Source organism: Drosophila persimilis, unplaced genomic scaffold, assembly GCF_003286085.1.
Source record: "Drosophila persimilis strain 14011-0111.01,24,50 unplaced genomic scaffold, DperRS2 tig00000746-arrow-arrow-pilon, whole genome shotgun sequence".
Taxonomy (NCBI): Eukaryota; Metazoa; Arthropoda; class Insecta; order Diptera; family Drosophilidae; genus Drosophila; species Drosophila persimilis.
This window is the reverse complement of record NW_020825348.1, coordinates 403,644-424,522: the sequence shown is the minus strand read 5'-3', so window position 1 is coordinate 424,522 and position 20,879 is coordinate 403,644. Positions and strand designations below refer to the sequence as shown.

Here is a 20,879-nt window from a genome sequence, read left to right as displayed (position 1 = left end):
CGACGTGTGTTTGAAGCTGTTGTATCAAAACAAAGAATTTCTACGCAATCTTCAAGATTCCATTTGAGAACCGCATTCCAAACAGCTTGTGCTTGCTCTTTACCTGTCGAATTTTGCAGATGTGGCACTGCAATGAGTTGTTCTGTATTGTCAAATGCGATTACAATTGGAAGACGTTCCTCCTTACAGCTTCAACCATCTAGAGCTGGTAAAAGCTTTCCATCCCAGTGCAGACAGACAACTTCTGGGATATTATTGTTGAAATCCTCTTTTATCGCTATAGCACGTTTCTTCCGACTTTCTGTACAAATTCGTTGAATGGTAGACTTGTTAATACTAAGCTCATCAAAATTGTAACCAAGTGCATCTACAGTAGCTTGAAGAACGTAAACAGAGTCCCTTACACTAAGCTGGCACCTATCTAAGGCAGCCACGAGCTTCGGAGTGATGAAGTTTTTGCTACCACGTCTTTTTATGTTTTGAGGCTGACCACTTTCGGTTATCATGGAGTTATGAGAGCTTTCAGCTCTATCTTCCAAGCTTGACAGTGAATCATCCTACAAAGTTAAATAGTGAAGTTCTAAAAATAATTAAGAACAATTTCATATAAATTACCTGTGTGTGAAGATCAAAATTCAAAGAAGGAGCATCCAATGAAGAATCATGCTTTCTTTGCCGGGTTTCTTCTTTCAAACGTATTCGTTGTGATTTAAATTTAACCTTTTTGTTATACATGTGTGTTATATATATTTAAAACATATAATTTTAAATGTATATATTTGTTTTATATATTATATTTAGTCATTATTATTTAGTCGCCTAAATGTAAAATTTATGCGCGATTAAAATCACAACTTCTAACACGATTCGGCACGGTTTAATGTAATTAAAAAAAGCCAAAATAATTTTTTTTAGTTATTTGGATACAAAAGTAAAAAAAATAGAGGGTATGCGTGTTCAAATTTTACTTTCGAAAAATAAGGGACACTCTAATATTTTATTTATTTTATTTATTTATTTATTAAATTAACAATTATCTGTTAAGAATGGTACTTAGTTACTAAAGGCGGAAAAAGATAAGTTAAAAGTTAGCTAAATTTAAATGATTATAAATATTGCATGCAATTAGTTTAACAGACAGTTCAGGGGATAGGGTTTGACAGAGGGAGTTATAATTATGGCATAAAACCCTAAAAGGTTCATGATCAGCATAATTAGACCTACATATAGGTAGACGGATAGGCCTAAAAGTACGGGTAGGTCTAGATGGAACGGCCAAGTCAATCTGACCCAAGAGAGTTTGGGAGTCAACAGTCCCAAGAAGGAGCTTGTGCACGAACATAACGCCATTGCATATTCTGCGATGGTGCAACGACGGCAGGTCAATAAGATTTAGCCTAGACCGGTAGGGTGGCAAGATTCTACCTGAGTCCCAGTTAAAGTTCCGAAGGGCAAAAATTAAAAATTGCTTTTGCACGGATTCAATAACAGCCTGCTGTTCTTTATACTGCGGGCTCCACACACAAGAACAATACTCCAATATAGGACGTACTAACGAGATGTACATTTGTTTTGTAACGTACGGGTCGTCAAACTCCTTGGACCAACGCTTGATGAACGCTAAAACACCCTTAGCTTTATTTACAGTTGCAGCTATATGGGTGTTAAAACACATCTTATGATCAAAAAGGACTCCGAGGTCATTTGACCTCGAAATTCGCTCAAGGACATGATTTCCTAGAACATATGGGACTAAATGAGGAGCGCGACGGTAAAATGTCATAAGTTTGCATTTGGAAAGGTTCAGAAAAAGAAGATTAGTTGAACACGACAATAGTAGTTCACTTAGATCAAGTTGAAGGCGTGTGTGCAAATACCAATCAGAGTAAGAAAGACAGATTTTGACATCATCAGCATACATTAGTGTAGTAGAGTATGTTATAACTTGAGGAAGGTCATTCACAAATAAAATAAACAGAAGCGGGCCCAGATGACTTCCCTGTGGCACACCTGAAGTAACATTAACAGTATTTGACAACACGTTAGAAAACAAAACACGTTGAGTACGGTTAGAGAGATAGGACAAAATCCAATCTAGAAGATTCGTTGGGAACCCTAATAAAGAGAGCTTGTGAATAAGCAGAGCATGGTTCACAGAATCGAAAGCCTTGCTGAAGTCCGTAAAAACTACATCCGTCTGCAAACCAATTTGAAAACCACGGTGGATTAGGTTAGAAAACTCAAGAAGGTTAGTCGATGTTGAACGATGTCTGAAAAAACCGTGTTGCGACGGAGATATCAAGCTGCAACAAAGATGTTGCAGTTGCCGGGTGACCAGGAACTCAAGAAGCTTCGGGATGGCGGAAAGCTTTGCGATACCACGATAGTTTTCAATGTTTGATCTTGAACCTTTTTTGTGAAGCGGAATGATGTAGGACTCATTCCAAATTACTGGGAGACAAGACTGTTCCAAGGAGAGGTTGAAGAGAAAGGTCAAGGGTTTGCAAAGGGACTGGGCACAGTGTTTTAAGATGCAACTTGGTACCTTATCTGGACCCGCAGAAAACGATATGTCCATAGATGACAAACCTTCCAGAACAACGCTTTCCTCAAAAAAGGGCAGAAAAATGCTGTTAGCTTGAGGTAGCTGGTACGGGTACGGAGTGGATGCGTTGTAAATATGAGACGAGTACGTTGTTTGGAAAAAGTTAGCGAATAAATTTGCAATACCAACAGCAGAAGCTTCTGTTTTGTTCTGGTAATGAAGGGACGGAGGAAAAGCGTTTGACTTATGCTTAGAGTTAACGAACGAATAGAATTTTTTAGGATCACTACGAAAGTTTCTACTACATTGTGAAAGGTAATGATTATAACACTGACTATTGACGGCAAGGAACAGAGAGCGAGCGGAGGAGTATAGAGCTAAGGCCAACGTGGAGCCCGACTTCTGGTACTTTTTATAGAGGCTGGATTTATTATTTTTTAAGTATGACAAATACTTGGAGAACCAGGGAGGCTTGGACGATACAGGTACAGTGATATCTGGAACAAACGTATTTAGGGCGGAGTAAATAGAACTATAAAATATATATATATATATTTATTTTGTATTTATAAAAAATTGTTGTATTCTAAAAGTTGGTCTAATATCTAGTTTTCTGTAAAATATGCATCCATCGAGGAATATCTAGGAATAGGCGGCTCCCACATTTAGGTCGGTTTCTGGCCGTTGTGATGCCGCTTGGGATTTTCCTTATCCTGCGTTGTGAGCCCTGATGTTAGCAGTTATCCCATCCAGATGATCTAAAAAAGTTAGAGACCTTGCTGCGACATAGTGTAGTTATCTCTGAAATGTCAGTTAAGATGGGCGAGCCCAAGTGTTTAAGCTTTCTTCTGCTGAGAGCTGGACAGGAGCAGAACAGGTGTTCCACAGTCTCCACCTCTTCCTCGTTTCTGCAGCTACGGCAGAAATCATTATGTGAGGCACCTAGACTATAAGCGTGGATGCCAATTAGCCAATGTCCTGTGAGGGAACGTATGACTGCGCGCACCTTTTTCTGCCTGTTTGCAGAACTCAGAGGCCGGCAATGTTAACCGAGTTGTGGGACAGCGTGACTTAACGCCACTTAACGCGCCACTTAACGCGCCACTTAACGCGCCACTTAACGCGCCACTTAACGCGCCACTTAACGCGCCACTTAACGTCTGCCAGTCGCTTGTATTGCTCCTTTATGAAAAGCTTACGGGTGGCCATAGGAATACAAATATCCTCCTTTTATTGTAAAAGAGGGGTTTTAGTACCAGATCTAGCCAGCTCGTCCGCTATACAGTTGCCCTCAATGTCCCGGTGGCCCGGGACCCATGTAAGGCTGATAGCAAATTGCTGAGCCATCTCGTGAAGAGATTGGCGGCAGTTTGCCACGGCATTTAGCGATTTAATCGCAGCTTGGCTGTCGCTATAAATGTTTAACTAGGTTGCCATAACGGCAACTGTTTGAAGGCAGTTCAGAGCTTCCTGATTGCAATGACTTTCTTGGAGCCCGATGTTTATTGCCCCATCTGGGCCTGGGAGTCCATCGAGCCATTCGCCTCTCTGAGGGATGACCTGTTTGCTGTGGTACTGAGATGCTGAGATTTCTCTACCACTGAGATTACTTCAAGTGGTGCCGTCTCCGTGGATTTTCCTTTTCGGTAGGCTGTGCGCCTGCCACCATCTGAGGGTCTATAGTTGTCCTCAGTTTTAGCCCGACAAGTCTCCCAAAAGTTTCGAGGAGGAAGAACGATAGGCTGATTGGTCTGATTGGTTTGACGATATTGAGCCTAGTGCTTCAATAGATGCTTGGCTGTGCGAGAAGACGCACAATAAATGCCTGTCTAGGGGGAGTTTTATGACAATAGAAATAGCCTCTTTGATTGCCTCAATCTCCTCACATACTACAATGATCCGGAAGCGAGAAGCGATAGTAATCCAAAGTAATCCGTTCTCTCTGGTAATTGCGGGAGTCACATCAGGATTCCTGAGTGCTCAAGCTCGGATGCTTTCTATAGTTTGGCTTCTCTCTCATTTTGAGTACGGAAAGGTTGCAACCTTCTTTCCCATGAGATCTACGGTAAGGAGGTCCAGCACGGTATTCAGTGCCTCCACTGGAGTATGCCATGCGTTGAACTTTGCTGAGTCTTTTGAGACAAGCTCGTTTGTCTAGGGCTGGCCACCATACTACCACTACATAGAGCATGATTGGTCGTATGGTGGCCGAATTATTTACGCTGTCATTCCCCATTTTAGTCCGAAGATTTTTCTACATGTATAGATGGCCAAGATCGAGCTTTTTGACGAAGATCAGGCAAAGATACTTCGCATTATTGCTTAGGGCTAGCGGTTCCCCACAGAGTTTTGGGGGAGTCAGTGCCGGTATTTTGTACTTCCCTGGAGTGTACATGCTGGGAGTCTGATATTAGACTGGGCGAAGTACTCTCCATGAGATACAGCTATTCCATCGTCTTCAGAAGGAAAGACTATAGACTTATGAATCTGAAATCTTTGGGGGCAGTGTGCGATAGCTTACCTGACTTGGGAATGAAAACGACTTTGGTCTGAAGCCAGGAGTTAGGGATGTACCAGTGGGAGAAGATTCCCTCGTAAATCCTTTTGAGCCAATTAATGGCTTTTTGTCCAGCGTCGATCAGTTGAGTAGGGATGATGCCCTCTGGTATCGCAGACTTGTAGAGTTTAAAGCTTTTGATTGTCCTCCTGACCTTGCAGTTTCAGGATAGCACTCAGTCGAGGAAACAGAAGGGGGCGCGATGTAGTTAGGTCTGTCTTCGTCGCAGCCAGGGAAGTGGGTGTTCAGGAGAAAATTTAGCGACTCATTGCTGGACGTTGAAGAATTATTTTGAAGAATTATTACTAATACTCACATACCTTTCTCGTAATTAGTAATTCCAGTGGTACTTGTATTTTGACTACATGCTTAGTTCTCTAAGTAAGTTTAGTACTAAATTTCCTCGCATATTAGTGTAATAGCTATCTTTCCTGGATTTCCCGTTCGAATCGGTTTACGCGTCGCGTGTTATGCGTCGTCCTTATGTCGGTTTGGCGGGAGGAGTGCTGCGTTTTGGCTGGGATCCATGTGTAACAGCCTTCAGCTGTCACACGGGCCACTTGACGGTGCATTAACTGCATCGCCTCTTGTAAGATGCAGTCATTGCATGTCATGGGCGCTGCCGCATGACACGCGGCGCGTAGCCGAACCGAACGCGAGCATGCAGGAAAGATAGCTGTTAGACTAATGTTCGAGGAAAATTAGCACTAAGAGAACTAAGCATGCATTCAAAATACAAATAACACTACAATTACTAATTATTAGAAAGGTGTGTGAGGATTAGTAACTTAATAAGAGGAAGAGAATTAGTGGTGGATATGATATGGTAAAGGCAATTATAGTCCGAGCATAAGACCCTAAACGGTTCATGCAAGGAATAAATTCGATCTACAAAGTGGAAGGAACAACGGTTTAAAATTTCTAGTGGGTCTAATAGAAATCGTGAAGTTTATGCGGCCCAACAGATCACGTTCTCTCAAGAGAACCACAACAGAGGGTATTTGCAGCCAACAAGGGGTTATAACGATGAAATGTCATAACTTTGCCTTTCGAGGTATTAAGGTGTAACAAGTTTGCACAACATCATGACTGAAAGTTATTGAGATCGGATTGCAAGCGAGAATGAAATGAAATGTCCTTATACTGGACACAGAGTTTAACATCAGCCGCATACATAAGTACTCGAGAGTATGTTAATACCGAAGGCAAGTCATTAATAAAGAGTGCGAAGAGTAAGGTGTAGTATGTTGTATGCCAAATAAGCATATGCCCACAGGATTGTAGTGTATACAATATGTCAAGTGGTCATATGCCCAAAGTTAATGTAGAGTATCACGCTCATAAACATAAAGACACTTTGTCGCAATGTTTACGTAACACAGCCGCACTCAAGAGCTGTAATACGATCAGTTACTTGTATGTGGACTGGCCTGCAGCGTGAGAACTGCAGTGTCGGCAATATATTCCAAGTGGCCAAATGAGCATTCCATTGTATATGCCTTCTGCATATAAATTCTAACAAACATTCTACCGCTGCTCTTAGCGACAAAACTCAACCAAGAATATTATGTACTTTTAGGCTAAAGAAGTTTATGAAGAATAAATTGGATTCATTCCTACCAAAAACAAACGACTAAACAGAAGTGTTTTCTCTGTTTAAATTATATTTCAATTCTTTTTCTACAAAGGGGCCTAGGTGGTACTGCCCTGTGGTACTCCCGAAAAAAAACCCTTACTGCTGAAGAGAGGGAGTTTTTGAAGAGGACTCTTTGAGACCTGAAACAAAGATAGCTAGAAATCCATCTCAGGAGGTTGGGCGGAAACCCTAAAAGGTCAAGTTTATGTGCTAAAAGCGAATGGTTTACAGAGTCGAATGCTTTACTAAAGTCGGTGTAAATAACATCCGTCTGTAAGTTACCTTGAAAGCCTTTTATAATGAAAGAGGTAAACTCTAACAAGTTCGTGGTGGTTAATCGCCGCCTTATAAATCCGTGCTGAGCTGGAGATATAAGTGACTTGCAGAGATGTTGCAAGTGTGGAGTTAAATCCTTCTCAAACATTTTAGGAATAGCGGATAACTTTGCTATACCTTTATAATTTTTTGCTTCAGACTTGCTACCTTTTTTATGGAGAGGAATTATAAACGATTCTTTCCAGATCGGGGGGAAGCAAGAAGAATCAATGGACAGGGTGATTAGTTTAAGCAAGGGTCCACACAGTGCCTCGGCATAGTACCTGAGTACACAACCTGGAACCCCGTCTGGACCCGGTAAAAACACCGGCTTAACTGGTCGACGATCATGAAGTAAAGAGCATTCATTTAACAAGGGACTGAAAATGCTTTGCTCAGAATAGGTCGTTTGGAAAAATTGGGCAAAATATTATTTGCCGACGTATTACAAAATTATAGCGAGGATGGGTGTGCGGACGTTCTCCGCTTACTGTTTACGAAGTTGTAAAACTGTTTTGGGTCCTGTGAAAAACTAGCATTGGATCATTAAGATCTGAAAAGTTTGATCGAGCTATTTTATAGCGAGATTGAGAAGTAGGTGAACCAACTTCATGAAATTTTTTATAAAGTCTTGATTTTAAGTTTTTTAGGCTGGATAACTCTTTGGTAGACCAAGGGAGTTTTCGAGATCTAGTCGCATAAGAAAGCGGGGCACAATAATCAAAAAATGTGATAAATGATTGTACAAAATGGTTGTGCCTTTTAAGATATCAGTTCACAAGTGCAAAGCAGACCAGTCAAAATCCCTAATGGGTTTATTAAGCTTCGCAAACTCGGCTTTACGAAAGCAGCGGTCATGTTCAGATAGCCTACTCGACCGATCTAATACAGTTGGTCCTATATCTAGCAACACTTCGTAAGTGGGATGGTAGGCGTCTTCAGGTATAGTGAGCGGAAGGGCTCGGGTTAACAACACTATGGTCAGATCCGATACAAAGCACAAATCAAGGAAACCCAAGGAATTTTTCACATGATTGACTTGAGACAGGGACAGGTCAATGAAGCCGTCAACAAAGTCATGTCGTGACATGGGCACTAGGTTACTAGACTCGTTTACCGAAGACCAAACAGTTCCTGGAAACTATCATATGATCTTTATCTGATAGCGAGGAAGAAACAGCGGTTAAAGCGGACAAGTGCTGCTCATCAATTGAGATATCTGAAAAAGGTGGAATATACGAGCATGTAATGAATATAGCGAAAGCGGGAAGAATCAGTTTTACTCCGGTTCCTGTTGAACTTGCACTGTGAAGTGTTCCGACGTGAAGAGCCCAATGCGAGACGAACGGTCCTTTTTAAAATTTGTGTACCTGACAAAACTTCGGAATTAAGAATGTGCGGCTTTAAACATGTTTCAGTAAAAACAATAACGAGGAAAATGTTTCGGTTTTGAAAACGAAAAAATCTTGCGTTTTGTGAAAACTAAAAAAGTACAAACTTTTGCGGTTTCAAAAGTAAATCGAAACATTTTTTTTCAACAATATCTAAAAATGTAGAAAAATATTTGAATACTGCATACAGTAGTAGATACATACTTCAAACTTTTTTCGCGAAAAATCGATTTACTTTGTCAAATAGCTGCTAAGCGTATAGGAATGGTAGGAGAATAATATTTTATATACAAGGGGATATTAACATCGGGAGTTAACAAATACGGCAAGGCATTGACAACTTGATTTTCAACGGTGTTAGAAATTTTGTCACCCGAAGCTATTTCTTCTTGCTTGTGCCTTAATCTGGACAAATACAAAAAATCGTATAAATACATATACATTATAGAATTATTTTGTTCTTTAAGTTCCTTAAAAGAGAGCATTATCTGTGGACAACCAGTTGAAAAACAACACACAATGGCTCAATGGTTTGATGATTTGATGTTAGGAATCGAACGCAATGTTTCCAGTAAAAATAAGGAGAAGTGAGTATATAAAACATATAGTCTATAGTATATAATACATAACATATAGTATATAAAATTATAGTTGCAAAATCTATCAATCCTTTTTTGCATGCACTAACAAATATTCTAAAAAAATATAGTTAAAAAACGAGGAGGAACGTTGTGAGTTGCTACGGACACCGCAACTCTACATTTATACCCGATACTAAGTCAGTATGGCTCTCCTCCGGCAGACGTCGCTAATATTAAATGACACGACAAAGAGTGCGTGCGAGACAGACAGAAAATCAGTCTGAGCGGGACGTCGGGCGCTGCGTAGCCACTGCAAATTGATTTGTTCCTTTTGGCTATAAAAATGATCTGATATGATCCAGATTCAGCAATGTGATAGATATGGTCACTATCTATGATTCTGCGTTTTTAGTTTTCTCGTATCCTCAATATTGTGGATGACCCAGATTTTCGTCCTTTGCGGGGGCGGAAGGGGGTGTGGCGAAATTTTGACACAAAACGGTCAAGGTCCGATATGAGAGATCCTTGAACTCATATTTTGCAATTGGCAAAACCGACCATGAAACCTGTGTGTTAGAGAGAGACAGAGCGAGAAAGAATAAAATTGTTTTCTTGATTCTGGCTATAATAATTATACGATCTGGTTCAGATTTTGCACTCTAGAAGATATAGCCATCCTCTACGATTCTGCGTTTAGTTTTCTCGTTCTCGTATCTTTGAATTTGTGGATGCCACAGATTTTCGCCCTTTGTGGGGGCGGGGCAAAGTTTTGAAATATACTTGTAGCAGTGACATATCACAGAAGTCCGGATATAAAACGTCGTTTCCCTAGCTTTTATAGTCTTTGAGCACTATGCGCTGAAGGGGACGGACGGACAGACGGACAGACAGACAGTGCTCAATCGACTCGGCTTTTGATACTGATCAGGAATATATATACTTTATGGGGTCGGAAACGATTCCTTCTGGACGTTACACACATCCATTTTCACCAAAAATCTAATACACCCCAATACTCATTTTGAGTATCGGGTATAGAAATGAATGTATTACGAGTGTTCGGAGCAGAACCCAGCCGATTAGCTGCTTGCCAAACAGCAAATAATTCTTGGCCCTCAGCCGCTTATTTTGTTTGTTACTTATGTCTATGTCACTCATTTGTTTGTTAAAGCTTTGCGCGTGCTTGTCCTGCTAAACGCTCTCTGCCAGCTCGCTCTTCGCTATCTCCGCTTTGCGTCTGCCTACCGACGTCGGCCGAGCGAAGCTGCGCTTAGCGATCGGAGCGGCAATGTAAAGGGCAGGCAATACACACTTGCAATTTGGATGTCACGCATTAAAGAACATATCGTAATTTTATTTCTGCGCCGAGTTTTATTTAATTCGAAATAATTAGTCGGCCGATTGGGATAAAAAACATTATCTCCACACCGAGCATACACTGCATTAAACATGGGCTCGGTAATAAATATTAAAATCGACTAGTACCTTTAAATTCTCAATTTCAATCGTTACGAATCCAGCTTTCAGTTAGATTCGGATGATTTAAATCATCAAGTTTTGTTCTATAAACAGGGAAAACCGATTTTTATTGAATATTGTATTTTATTTGACGCAAAAAAAAATACAATTTGTTCATGGTAAAGCAAGAAAACGTACGCACCCAGAGAAAAAACACCGCACTCTGAAAATGCATGCATTTGTGACTTCTCTAGTCGGTTTTCGCAAATGCTATGCTATCGTGCAATTTGTATTTTTTTTGTTGGCAAACAAAATTCCGTACAAATTTGTTTGTTCATCATAGTCATTTACTAAGAAACAATTTATCTTTAAAATCACACTTTTTTAACCCTTTTTTTGTAATTTGACGAAAGGGAAGAAAAAAATTAACTTTAAACTAAACTTTTCCCAATAAGTTAATTTGTTTCCTGTAAATTAATAGCAAATATATATAGATAGAGATAACTGAGGCTCGCGCTGTTTATGTAAGAAAGAGAGTAAGAGAAAGCTGACGAACTGCAGAAAGCTTTGTAAAGAAATTGCCGAAAAGTGCAGAAATCAAATGGTGCCACAATTGTGCTAATGAGTAAAAGAGTGGTGCAGTGAAACTACCCAATGAAGCAATCCAATCGAAATAATCTAATACTTAGCCTCCAGAAATAAAAGCGCGAGCCCTTGGATTTGTTGTGAGTTTTATTGTGAGATCTCGACTCTCAGCCAACCTGGTGACGAACTTTTGTCGGACTCAAAGAGAGCAGGAGGATACCAGATCGGAGAAGAGTTGGTAAGAAGTAGCAGTACGAGTGGTCGGTAGCGCAGTCTAAGAAGAAGTGCAAGCACTGCAGTCAGTAAAAGCAGTACATATATCGTGACACAATATATATTGCAGCAATCCAGGCATACAATGATAGGAAAAGGCGGCCTGCATCGCACCCCCGATGGCTCATCAAAAGCGAAGATAAGAAATATCTGCCATGAAACACTGAAATTGCCAAATCTGAACATATCTTCTGTCAATGATCATTAAATTTTCATTGATAGTTACACTATTTATAGAATGGACCGCCCATCTTTTGCAGGTGGGGTTCTGATTGCAGTCAAATCTGTTTTCTCATCTGAGCTATTCCCATTCAATAACATCCATGGAATTGAATTTGTTGCAGTCAAAGTTCGTGTTGGCTCGGCATTTTTCTAGTTAACCTGCTCTTACATTCCTCCCTGGTCTGATGCTGAGCTTTACTTACACCACCTCTCAGCAATTAATACTGTCGTATCTGCATTAGGGTGCAATGATCGAATTATTGTCATGGGGGACTTAAACCTCCCATTTCTTTCTTGGCTGCCTTGTGATGACGCTAACCTGTTGTTTCAAAATTGCCATAATGACTTTATCAATGGGCTAACGGATATTTCCCTTGTCCAAATTAATGCCGTTAAAAACAGTAGGGACAGACTTCTTGACGATGTTAACGATGCTCCTCTTGCTACGGTATCTAGAGCAAGCCCAATATCACTCCCTGAAGATCCTTACCATCCAACTTTGTCGATATCCCTTGAGTGTACCCGATCTGGTGATGCTGACAGTTCCATGGCTCCTTGTCACATAAAGTCTTTTCGCAAAACAAACTTTATCGATTTAGATCTACATCTCTCACGTGTTGATTGGTCGTTTCTTTATTCATTACCGATCATAGATGCAACTGTTAGCTCGTTTTATAGCTTTACTTACTCCGCCCGTAATACATTTTTGTTCCAGATATCACTGTACCTGTATCGTCCAAGCATCCCTGGCTTTCCAAGTATTTTTCATACTTAAAAAATAATAAATCCAGGCTCTATAAGAAGTACCAAAAGTCGGGCTCCACGTTGGCCTTAGCTCTATACTCCTCCGCTCGCTCTCTGTTCCTTGCCATTAATAGTCAGTGCTATAATCATTACCTTTCACAATGTAGTACAAACTATTGTAGTGCTCCTGAAAAATTATATTCGTTCGTTAACTCTAAGCATAAGTCAAACGCTTTTCCTCCGTCCCTTCATTACCAGAACAAAACAGAAGCTTCTGCTGTTGGTATTGCAAATTTATTCGCTACCTTTTTCCAAACAACGTACTCGTCTCATATTTACAACGCATCCACTCCGTATCCGTACCAGCTACCTCAAGCTAACAGCATTTTTCTGCCCTTTTTCGAGGAAAGCGTTGTTCTGGAAGGTTTGTCATCTATGGACATATCGTTTTCCGCGGGTCCAGATAAGGTACCAAGTTGAATTTTAAAACACTGTGCCCAGTCCCTTTGCAAACCCTTGACCTTTCTCTTCAACCTTTCCTTGGAACAGTCTTGTCTCCCAGTAATTTGGAATGAGTCCTACATCATTCCGCTTCACAAAAAAGGTTCAAGATCAAACATTGAAAACTATCGTGGTATCGCAAAGCTTTCCGCCATCCCGAAGCTTCTTGAGTTCCTGGTCACCCGGCAACTGCAACATCTTTGTTGCAGCTTGATATCTCCGTCGCAAGATGGTTTTTTCAGACATCGTTCAACATCGACTAACCTTCTTGAGTTTTCTAACCTAATCCACCGTGGTTTTCAAATTGGTTTGCAGACTAATGTAGTTTTCACGGACTTCAGCAAGGCATTCGATTCTGTGTACCATGCTCTGCTTATTCACAAGCTCTCTTTATTAGGGTTCCCAACGAATCTTCTTCTTTTTCTGAACCTTTCCAAATGCAAAAGCAATTTTTAATTTTTGCCCTTCGTAACTGTAACTGGGACTCGGGTAAAATCTTGCCACCCTACCGGTCTAGGCTAAATCTTATTGACCTGCCGTCGTTGCACCATCGCAGAATATGCAATGGCGTATGTTGACAATGTTGACTCCCAAACTCTCTTGGGTCAGATTGACTTGGCCGTTCCATCTAGACCTACCCGTACTTTTAGACCTATCTGTTTACCCATATGTAGGTCTAATTATGCTTATCATGAACCTTTTAGGGTTTTATGCCATAATTATAACTCCCTCTGCCAAACCCTATCCCCTGAACTGTCTCTTAAACTAATTGAATGCAATACTTAAATTGGCTAACTTTTAACTTCTCTTTTTCCGCCTTTTGTAATTAAGTACCATTATTAACAGATAATTGGTTAATTTAATAAATAAATAAATAAAAAAGGATTCCAGGATTCTGAGCAAGCGTGGACTCGAAATTCTAATAAGGGTGGAAATTCATTTTGAAGATGGACCAAATACAGTACTTAAAAACACCAAGAAGCTTACAAGCACTACCGCTCATGTGAAAAAAGATCAAAGAAGCAAGGAACAAAAAAAAAACAGAAAAAATACCTTCTTAACCTAAAAAGTTTGATAAGACAACGGGATGACAACATAAGAGCTACGGTTGGAAATGCATGAATCTCATTTGATGATGTGCGATGAAAACCATATATTTAAGAGGCAGATAGCGCTATGCAGCTACGATTCTGGAAGAAGTTCATGGCTAAAAACTGAGTGGTATACCCCTAGTATACAAAAACTTATTAGAATACAATCATTCAAAAAACTAGCTAGTAAAAATATCCCACCAAATGTAAATGCCGAAAATGTTAATGTAATGTCCCCTTTAAAAGTTGTAGCATATAATGTTCATGGATAGTAAAAAAAAATATTTAGAGAATTCTTTACATTTCTAGAAGGAGCCGATATCTTTAACCCTTGTGGAAGAGAAGCAGCTCAACAATTAAAATTTTTCAGCCCCTTTTGTACGTACTGACAGCCAGCAACCCGTTTGAGTAGATTCGGTCGGATGGGCTCTACGGAGATAATAAATAGTCTGCATACGAATCGAAAAGCGTTGCAAAATCAAGTGTTACAATCATAACTGCTAAGAGAAGACAAAAAGGTGTTTACTGCGCTAAAGAACTTCCGGACAACGGACTCTCGGGAGGATAAGGAATCCTACATAAAACTACAATGAAGAATGTACAGCTTTGCGAAGCAGCAAAGAAAAATATATTTACAACTTAGAAGCACCGATCCCGAATCCCAAAAGCAAAGACTGGAGGAGGCTGGCTAAAGAAATAAGAGAACGAAAAATAAGGGTCTGCTAAGCCATAGACGCGAGAGACTTTTAAGAATACGCTAGTAACCTTCTCTATACACATCAGAGGAACACTTTCGTAGAATGTATTATCTTCCTAATTTTCAAGAAACATAAATGAAGTACAAAATTATCGTGGCATTTACTTCATGACTTGTGAAGTAAAAATACTGTTTGAGATGCCAAGCTTTTTTGGCACCTATGTGTTTCAAAAATGAAAAGAGATTTTGGGTTAAACTTTATAATTCGTATTTAATCTTGGTGGCTTAGCGGAAGCCGATTGCTTGCTATTGCCAGATAACATTTATGCGAGATCGATATGCAACCAATGCGCAGAGGGGTTGGCATAGAACTAAACTATAGACGACGGCGTTAGATCAAAGTGATTGCCGAAGTGGCGGCAGCAGATCAAAGTAGTTGCCGAAGTGGCGGCGGCAGAGAGCCCCTTTAGCGGGAGAGCGCAGCAGCTCTGCAGAAAGTCAACGTTTTACAACATAGGCGGCTCTCTCTGCTCATACAATAATAATGTTAAAGTTACGGTTATTCTTCAGCGGCTGGCCCGAACATACTACCCCCGTTGGGAGCTAGTCTCTCAACAGATTCCTTAAGGGGCAGCAAACATAGCCGAGTGACGGCCATCCTGAAGTTTCCTGAGGATGTCTTCAGGTCAGCGACGCGACACACTCCGTCCTTGCCCAAAACGACATCGACCACTCTAGCCAGTGGCCAACGCATTGGAGGAAGATTTTCGTCCTTCACCAGAACGAGGTCGTTCTTGCAGATGTTTTGCGCGGGGGTACGCCACTTCGCGCGCTCTTGAAAAAAAGTGAGATACTCTTCGCGCCAACGGCTCCAAAATATTTGTTGTAGTTGGGTGACCCGCTGCCAGCCATCCAGACGATTGTAGTTCAGCTTCGTTAGGTCAGGCTCGAGGATTTGCTCCTGGGGGCCGCCTAAAAGCAGATGAGCAGGAGTCAAAACGTCTAAATCATCAGGATTTTCTGAAAGCGAGAGCAAAGGGCGAGAGTTAACAATTGCAGTGATCTGACAGATCAGAGTGCGCAGCTCGTCGAAGCTAAGCACAGATGGTCCAACTGAGCGGTACAGGTGATATTTTGCGGTCTTCACGGCCGCTTCCCACAGCCCGCCAAAATGCGGAGAGCGAGGTGGGATGAAACGCCAGTCGATCGAGTCAGCCAAGCAGGATTCGTGGACCTCCTTCATATGCGGTTCGCTCAGACAAAGCTTCTTTAGCTCCAGAAGCTCGTTCTTGGCCCCAACGAAGTTTGTCGCATTGTCCGACCAAATTTGACTTGGCCTTCCTCGAGTGGAAGTAAAACGCTTTAGTGCGCCTAGAAACGGTGGTCAAATCCTTTACGAGCTCCATGTGTATAGCCTTAGAAGTGAAGCAGATGAATACGCTAATGTAGCACTTGATCGGAGGCCTCGTGCGGATTTCTGATCGGTACAAAAAAGGTCCACAGTAATCTACTCCAGTGACTTCAAAAGCTCGAGATCCTTCCAAACGTTCCTTAGGTAGGTCTCACATGATGTATTCAACCATGTGGATAGCAGGCGCGAGGTCCGGCATGGAGATTTCTTTCGTGATAATATCTTATCAGCGCAAAGATAATGGAATGTCCCTTTGGCAGGATGAGCGGGTGCTGAGCGTCAAATCCTAGCGATGAGTTGCCAAGACGACCTCCAACTCTAAGTAGTCCAGAATGATCGATGAACGGGTTGAGTGAACTAATAGAACTGGATTTCATGACTTGACCATTGTGCCGAATCTCCTTTATGTCCATCCACAAATTTGCCAGCGGAATGTGTCGAATTAGAAGATGCGTTCCTTGCCGAATATCAGAAACGGTGAGTCCTGGATGCCTAAGACGATGTATAAATTTATGCATGTAGGCGAATGTGCGCTGCATGCGAAAGAATGAATTCGCAAATTTGCATCCGGATGTGAGATCGGCATGTGGAGACGTGATTAGCAATCCTCTCTTGCGAAGCTCCAAAGTTGCTATGTTGTTAGTAGGAGATACAGGCCACTTATCCTTGGAGCCTAGCAAAAAGAATGGGCCGTGAAACCATAGCTCTGACTGGATAAGATGGTTGGGAAGCGAGCCTCCCGAGAGAATATCAGCAGGATTTAAAGATGTGGGAACATAGCGCCATTCCATGGCTGCCGTCAACTCCTGAATTGATGCCACTCGATTTGCCACGAAAACTTGAAATTTAGCTGGCTCGTCCCTAATCCAAGATAATGCTGTTGACGAATCCGACCAGCAATAGAACCGACAACGCTGAGGGTAGGCTTTCATCCCAATCCAAATTTTCTCTCCAAAGCTGCTGAAGGAAGATTTTGCACCTGACAATGCACCTGAATGCACCGAAGCAGGGTCCCACGCTAAGCCGAGAGTTTTGGCTATGTCGCTTCCATCATTAAACTTTAGGAACTTCTCTATGTCATGTTCAGGGGTTCCCTCAAGTACTTCCTGGTGACTGGAGCACCATTTCCTAAGTCTAAAATTACCACGGGACAGTAAAGCTAATGTTTGGTGCATCTTGTCCATGACCTGTGCGACCGAATTACCGCCCGAAATAAGGTCATCCACGTAAAACTCCTGCCGCAGAGCAGCTGAGCCAAGAGGGTAGGACTCACCCTCGTCGACGGCCAGCTGGTGCATTGCGCGGACCGCTAAAAATGATGCAGCCCTCGTCCCGTATGTGACGGTGTCTAATGTGTAGACTTGAACCTCGGACTCGATGGAATCTCGCCATAGGATGCACTGATACAAATTGTCGGGTGGAGACACTCGTACGCAGCGGTACATTTTACAAATGTCCCCAGTGAGAGCGACTGGATATGTTCGAAAGCGAATCAATATGTTAAACAATGCAGGCTGAATAACAGGGCCTGTCATCATCACATCATTTAGAGAATATCCAGTTGATGTAGCTGCGGATCCATCGAAAACGACACGGAGTTTTGTCGTCGTACTGTCCTCCTTTAGGACACAGTGATGAGGCAAGAAATATTTGCAGAGGCTACGGGAATCAGGGTTGACTTGGTGCATATGATGCAAATCAATGTACTCCCTCATAAAGGCGGAATACCGCTCCTTGAGTGTAGGATTACGCTCCAGTTTTCGCTCCAGACTGATGAACCGTCGATAAGCCTGAGCATAAGATTCTCCTAAACGATCAGTATTGTTATTTAGCGGCAAACGAACTGCATACTCCCCGGATGGCAACCGTGAACGGTGGCTTACGAAATGTGCTTCACAATCGTCTTCTTCTTTGGTATTCAACCCAGCCTCCACACAAATCTCGAATTCCCAAAACATACGAAGAGTTTTATCCAACCTTGCTTCCATCTCAGCTATCGAATCTGGACAATTGTGCGTGGCCAAAAGCGCCGAGCTTGATACCTTCTGTCCACCGCCAGATAAGATCCACCCAAGCCGGGTCTTCTGCAGAAGAGGCAGTCCATCGGTGAGTTTGATTTGCCCTACGCCGAGGAAATCATAAAAAACGCTCGTACCAATAAGAAGATCAACCCGTTGAGGATTGAAAAATGCAGGATCAGCGAGCTGAATGTTAGATGGAATACTCCAATCGGATACATTTATTGTCATACTTGGTTGAGAATCGGTAATCGTGGGGGCGATGAGAGCAGTAAGCGTAGTAGTGTAAGCAGAGGTGCGAGAATGCATACAAATGCGTATGGTGGATCCCTCAGTAGAAACGCTGGTATCGCCCAGCCCAGACACAAGTGCAGACGATTGAGTTCTCCTAAGCTGAAGCTGCTGGGGGAACCTGGATGTGACGAGATGCAGCTGCGATCCTGAATCTAAGATGGCACGACAAGGAACTAAAACGCCAGACCGATTCTTCACGAGAACCACGGCTGTAGCCAGAAGCACGACATCAGAGTGAAGACCTTGGGCAGCAAGAGAGGTAGACGAAGGTAGAGACGAGCTGCTAGCAGAATTTTGAGCAACGGAAAGAGTTTCCGGTTGAACGGCCAGATCGGGAGGAGTAATACCTGGGCAGCTTTGTGTTGTGGGCTGTATACTATCGAAGTGCAACAAACTATGATGCCTACCGCCCCATACTCGACATTTTCCACTATTGCAGCGCGGGTCCGGTGCCCCGGTTTTAGGCAATTGAAGCATAGGTAAAGCTTCTTCACTTCTTTGTGGCGCAGCAACGGTGAGAGATTTCCGAATATCTTGCACGAGTATATTCCATGGCCCGCTGAGTGGCAAGAGAGTTGGAAGCTACAAACGTTTTCTTAGCCTGCGTATAGGAATGGTTTTTTCCCACCTGATCGCTACTACCGTGTGTCGCTGTAGCATATTCCAATCGCTCCATTTTCTGGCAGCGTTGCTGCAAGAATTCGAAGAATTCCTCTGCGGTAGGTATAGCATCCGACGATGTGTGCTCCTCCCATTTGGTTTGCGTCTTCGAATCCAACTTCTGCAGCAGCATGTTGATGACCATGAATCCTGAAATCTCCTCAGCAGTTCCCAATGTCTGCAACGCTCGCATGTGTAAATTGACTGCATCCGAAAACTCCCGAAGCCTTTTAGCAGAAGGCGAGTCTACCCTCTTTAGCCCAAGCATCTTCTTGATGTGTGCCTGGAAAACAAGTCTTTTGTTATTAAAGCGTTTATTAAGTATATCCAGAGCCGCACGATAATTGGCACTGGAGAGCTCCAACGATCGAACCGAATCCAAAGCCGCATCAGCGAGGCAAGAGCGAAGGTGCTGGAATTTCTCGATGTCACTGAGATCCGCATCCGCTTCAATCACCGATTTGAACATTGCCATAAAATCCGAGAACTCGACGTATCCACCAGAAAACTTAGGCACCTTCAGCTCAGGAAGTCGCTGCTTGTGAGCCATGATGATGGTACTAGGTCCGGAATGGCTTGGCAGAATCATAGAATGGGCAGCGGCGTGTGACTGGCTTACTTCAACAGCAGCCAGCAACTCAGCTTTCAACGATATGAAAAGAGTATCGAAGATTTCCCGCAGCTCACTCCCAATCTCGTTTTGATCGAGAGCCTCCAATTCATTATGGGCCTTATTAAATTCCTCTCGAATTTCTGCCAACATATCAAGGCGCACCTTGACTTCCGCGGCGGTCAGCTTATCGATTTTATTCCCCGCGAAGGATTCGCCAAGCCTGTGCAATCGATCATATAATGACTGACTTTTACGATTATACAGACTCAGTCTGGAATCAGCCACCACAATATTTCCGCCCGCGCCTGTATTCGGATCGTTGTCCATGTTAACCGTTGTGCAATTCGACACAACAACGGAAAATGAAATACCGCTTAAGCGACGATGTATAGACGCGAGAGCGAGAATGAAAGACACGAAAAGTCAAGAACCGCGGCTGCAGCTGCGCAGAGAATGAGAAATTCGACGCTTAAAGTACCGGAATTTGTATATAAATATTCCAGCCGCACTCTCACTGAATTTGCACTTTAAACTGTTTTTCAACGTGCACCCAAACGTATTTGTTGGTAGTTAAACTACCCAACAACAAAATATTGTATAATTAATAAGTGTTTTAACGAAACGCGATTAAGCAATGGTTTTATATCACGTCGGGGGGTCACCAATGTTTGAGATGCCAAGCTTTTTTGGCACCTATGTGTTTTAAAAATTAAAAGAGATTTTGGGTTAAACTTTATAATTCGTATTTAATCTTGGTGGCTTAGCGGAAGCCGATTTCTTGCTTTTGCCAAATAAAATTTATGCGAGATCGATATGCAACCAATGCGCAGAGGGGTTAGCATAGAACTAAACTATAGACGACGGCGTTAGATCAAAGTGATTGCCGAAGTGGCGGCAGCAGATCAAAGTAGTTGCCGAAGTGGCGGCGGCAGAGAGCCCCTTTAGCGGGAGAGCGCAGCAGCTCTGCAGAAAGTCAACGTTTTACAACATAGGCGGCTCTCTCTGCTCATACAATAATAATGTTAAAGTTACGGTTAGTTCAGCGGCTGGCCCGAACAAATACTAATGAGCATTCTGACCACCAGGCTATCATCATGGGTAGAAAAACACGGGAAGTTACACAAGTTCCAAGTTCCGAATCGCAGAAACGAAGGTATATGCATACTTTGCAGATTTCAAGGCTGCGTTTGACCGTGTGCTTAGAGGATTGCTCATATAAAAATTTCAGCGTCTAGGAGTGTCAACGAAAATGATAGCAATGATCAGAAATGTTTCTTAAAATAAATG

General features: G+C 42.2%; 1 protein-coding gene across 2 annotated transcripts in view; it reads left to right on the top strand.

The window, feature by feature from the left end:
* LOC113566534 (ran-binding protein 16-like) overlaps window positions 1-20,879 on the top strand; it is a 180,625-nt gene that overhangs the window by 60,324 nt on the left and 99,422 nt on the right. For both annotated transcript variants that reach the window (XM_026992561.1, XM_026992562.1), the window contains exon 2: window positions 8,912-9,031. In XM_026992561.1, coding sequence (XP_026848362.1) covers window positions 8,912-9,031 — 120 coding nt within the window. The remainder of the gene's footprint in view (window positions 1-8,911; window positions 9,032-20,879) is intronic.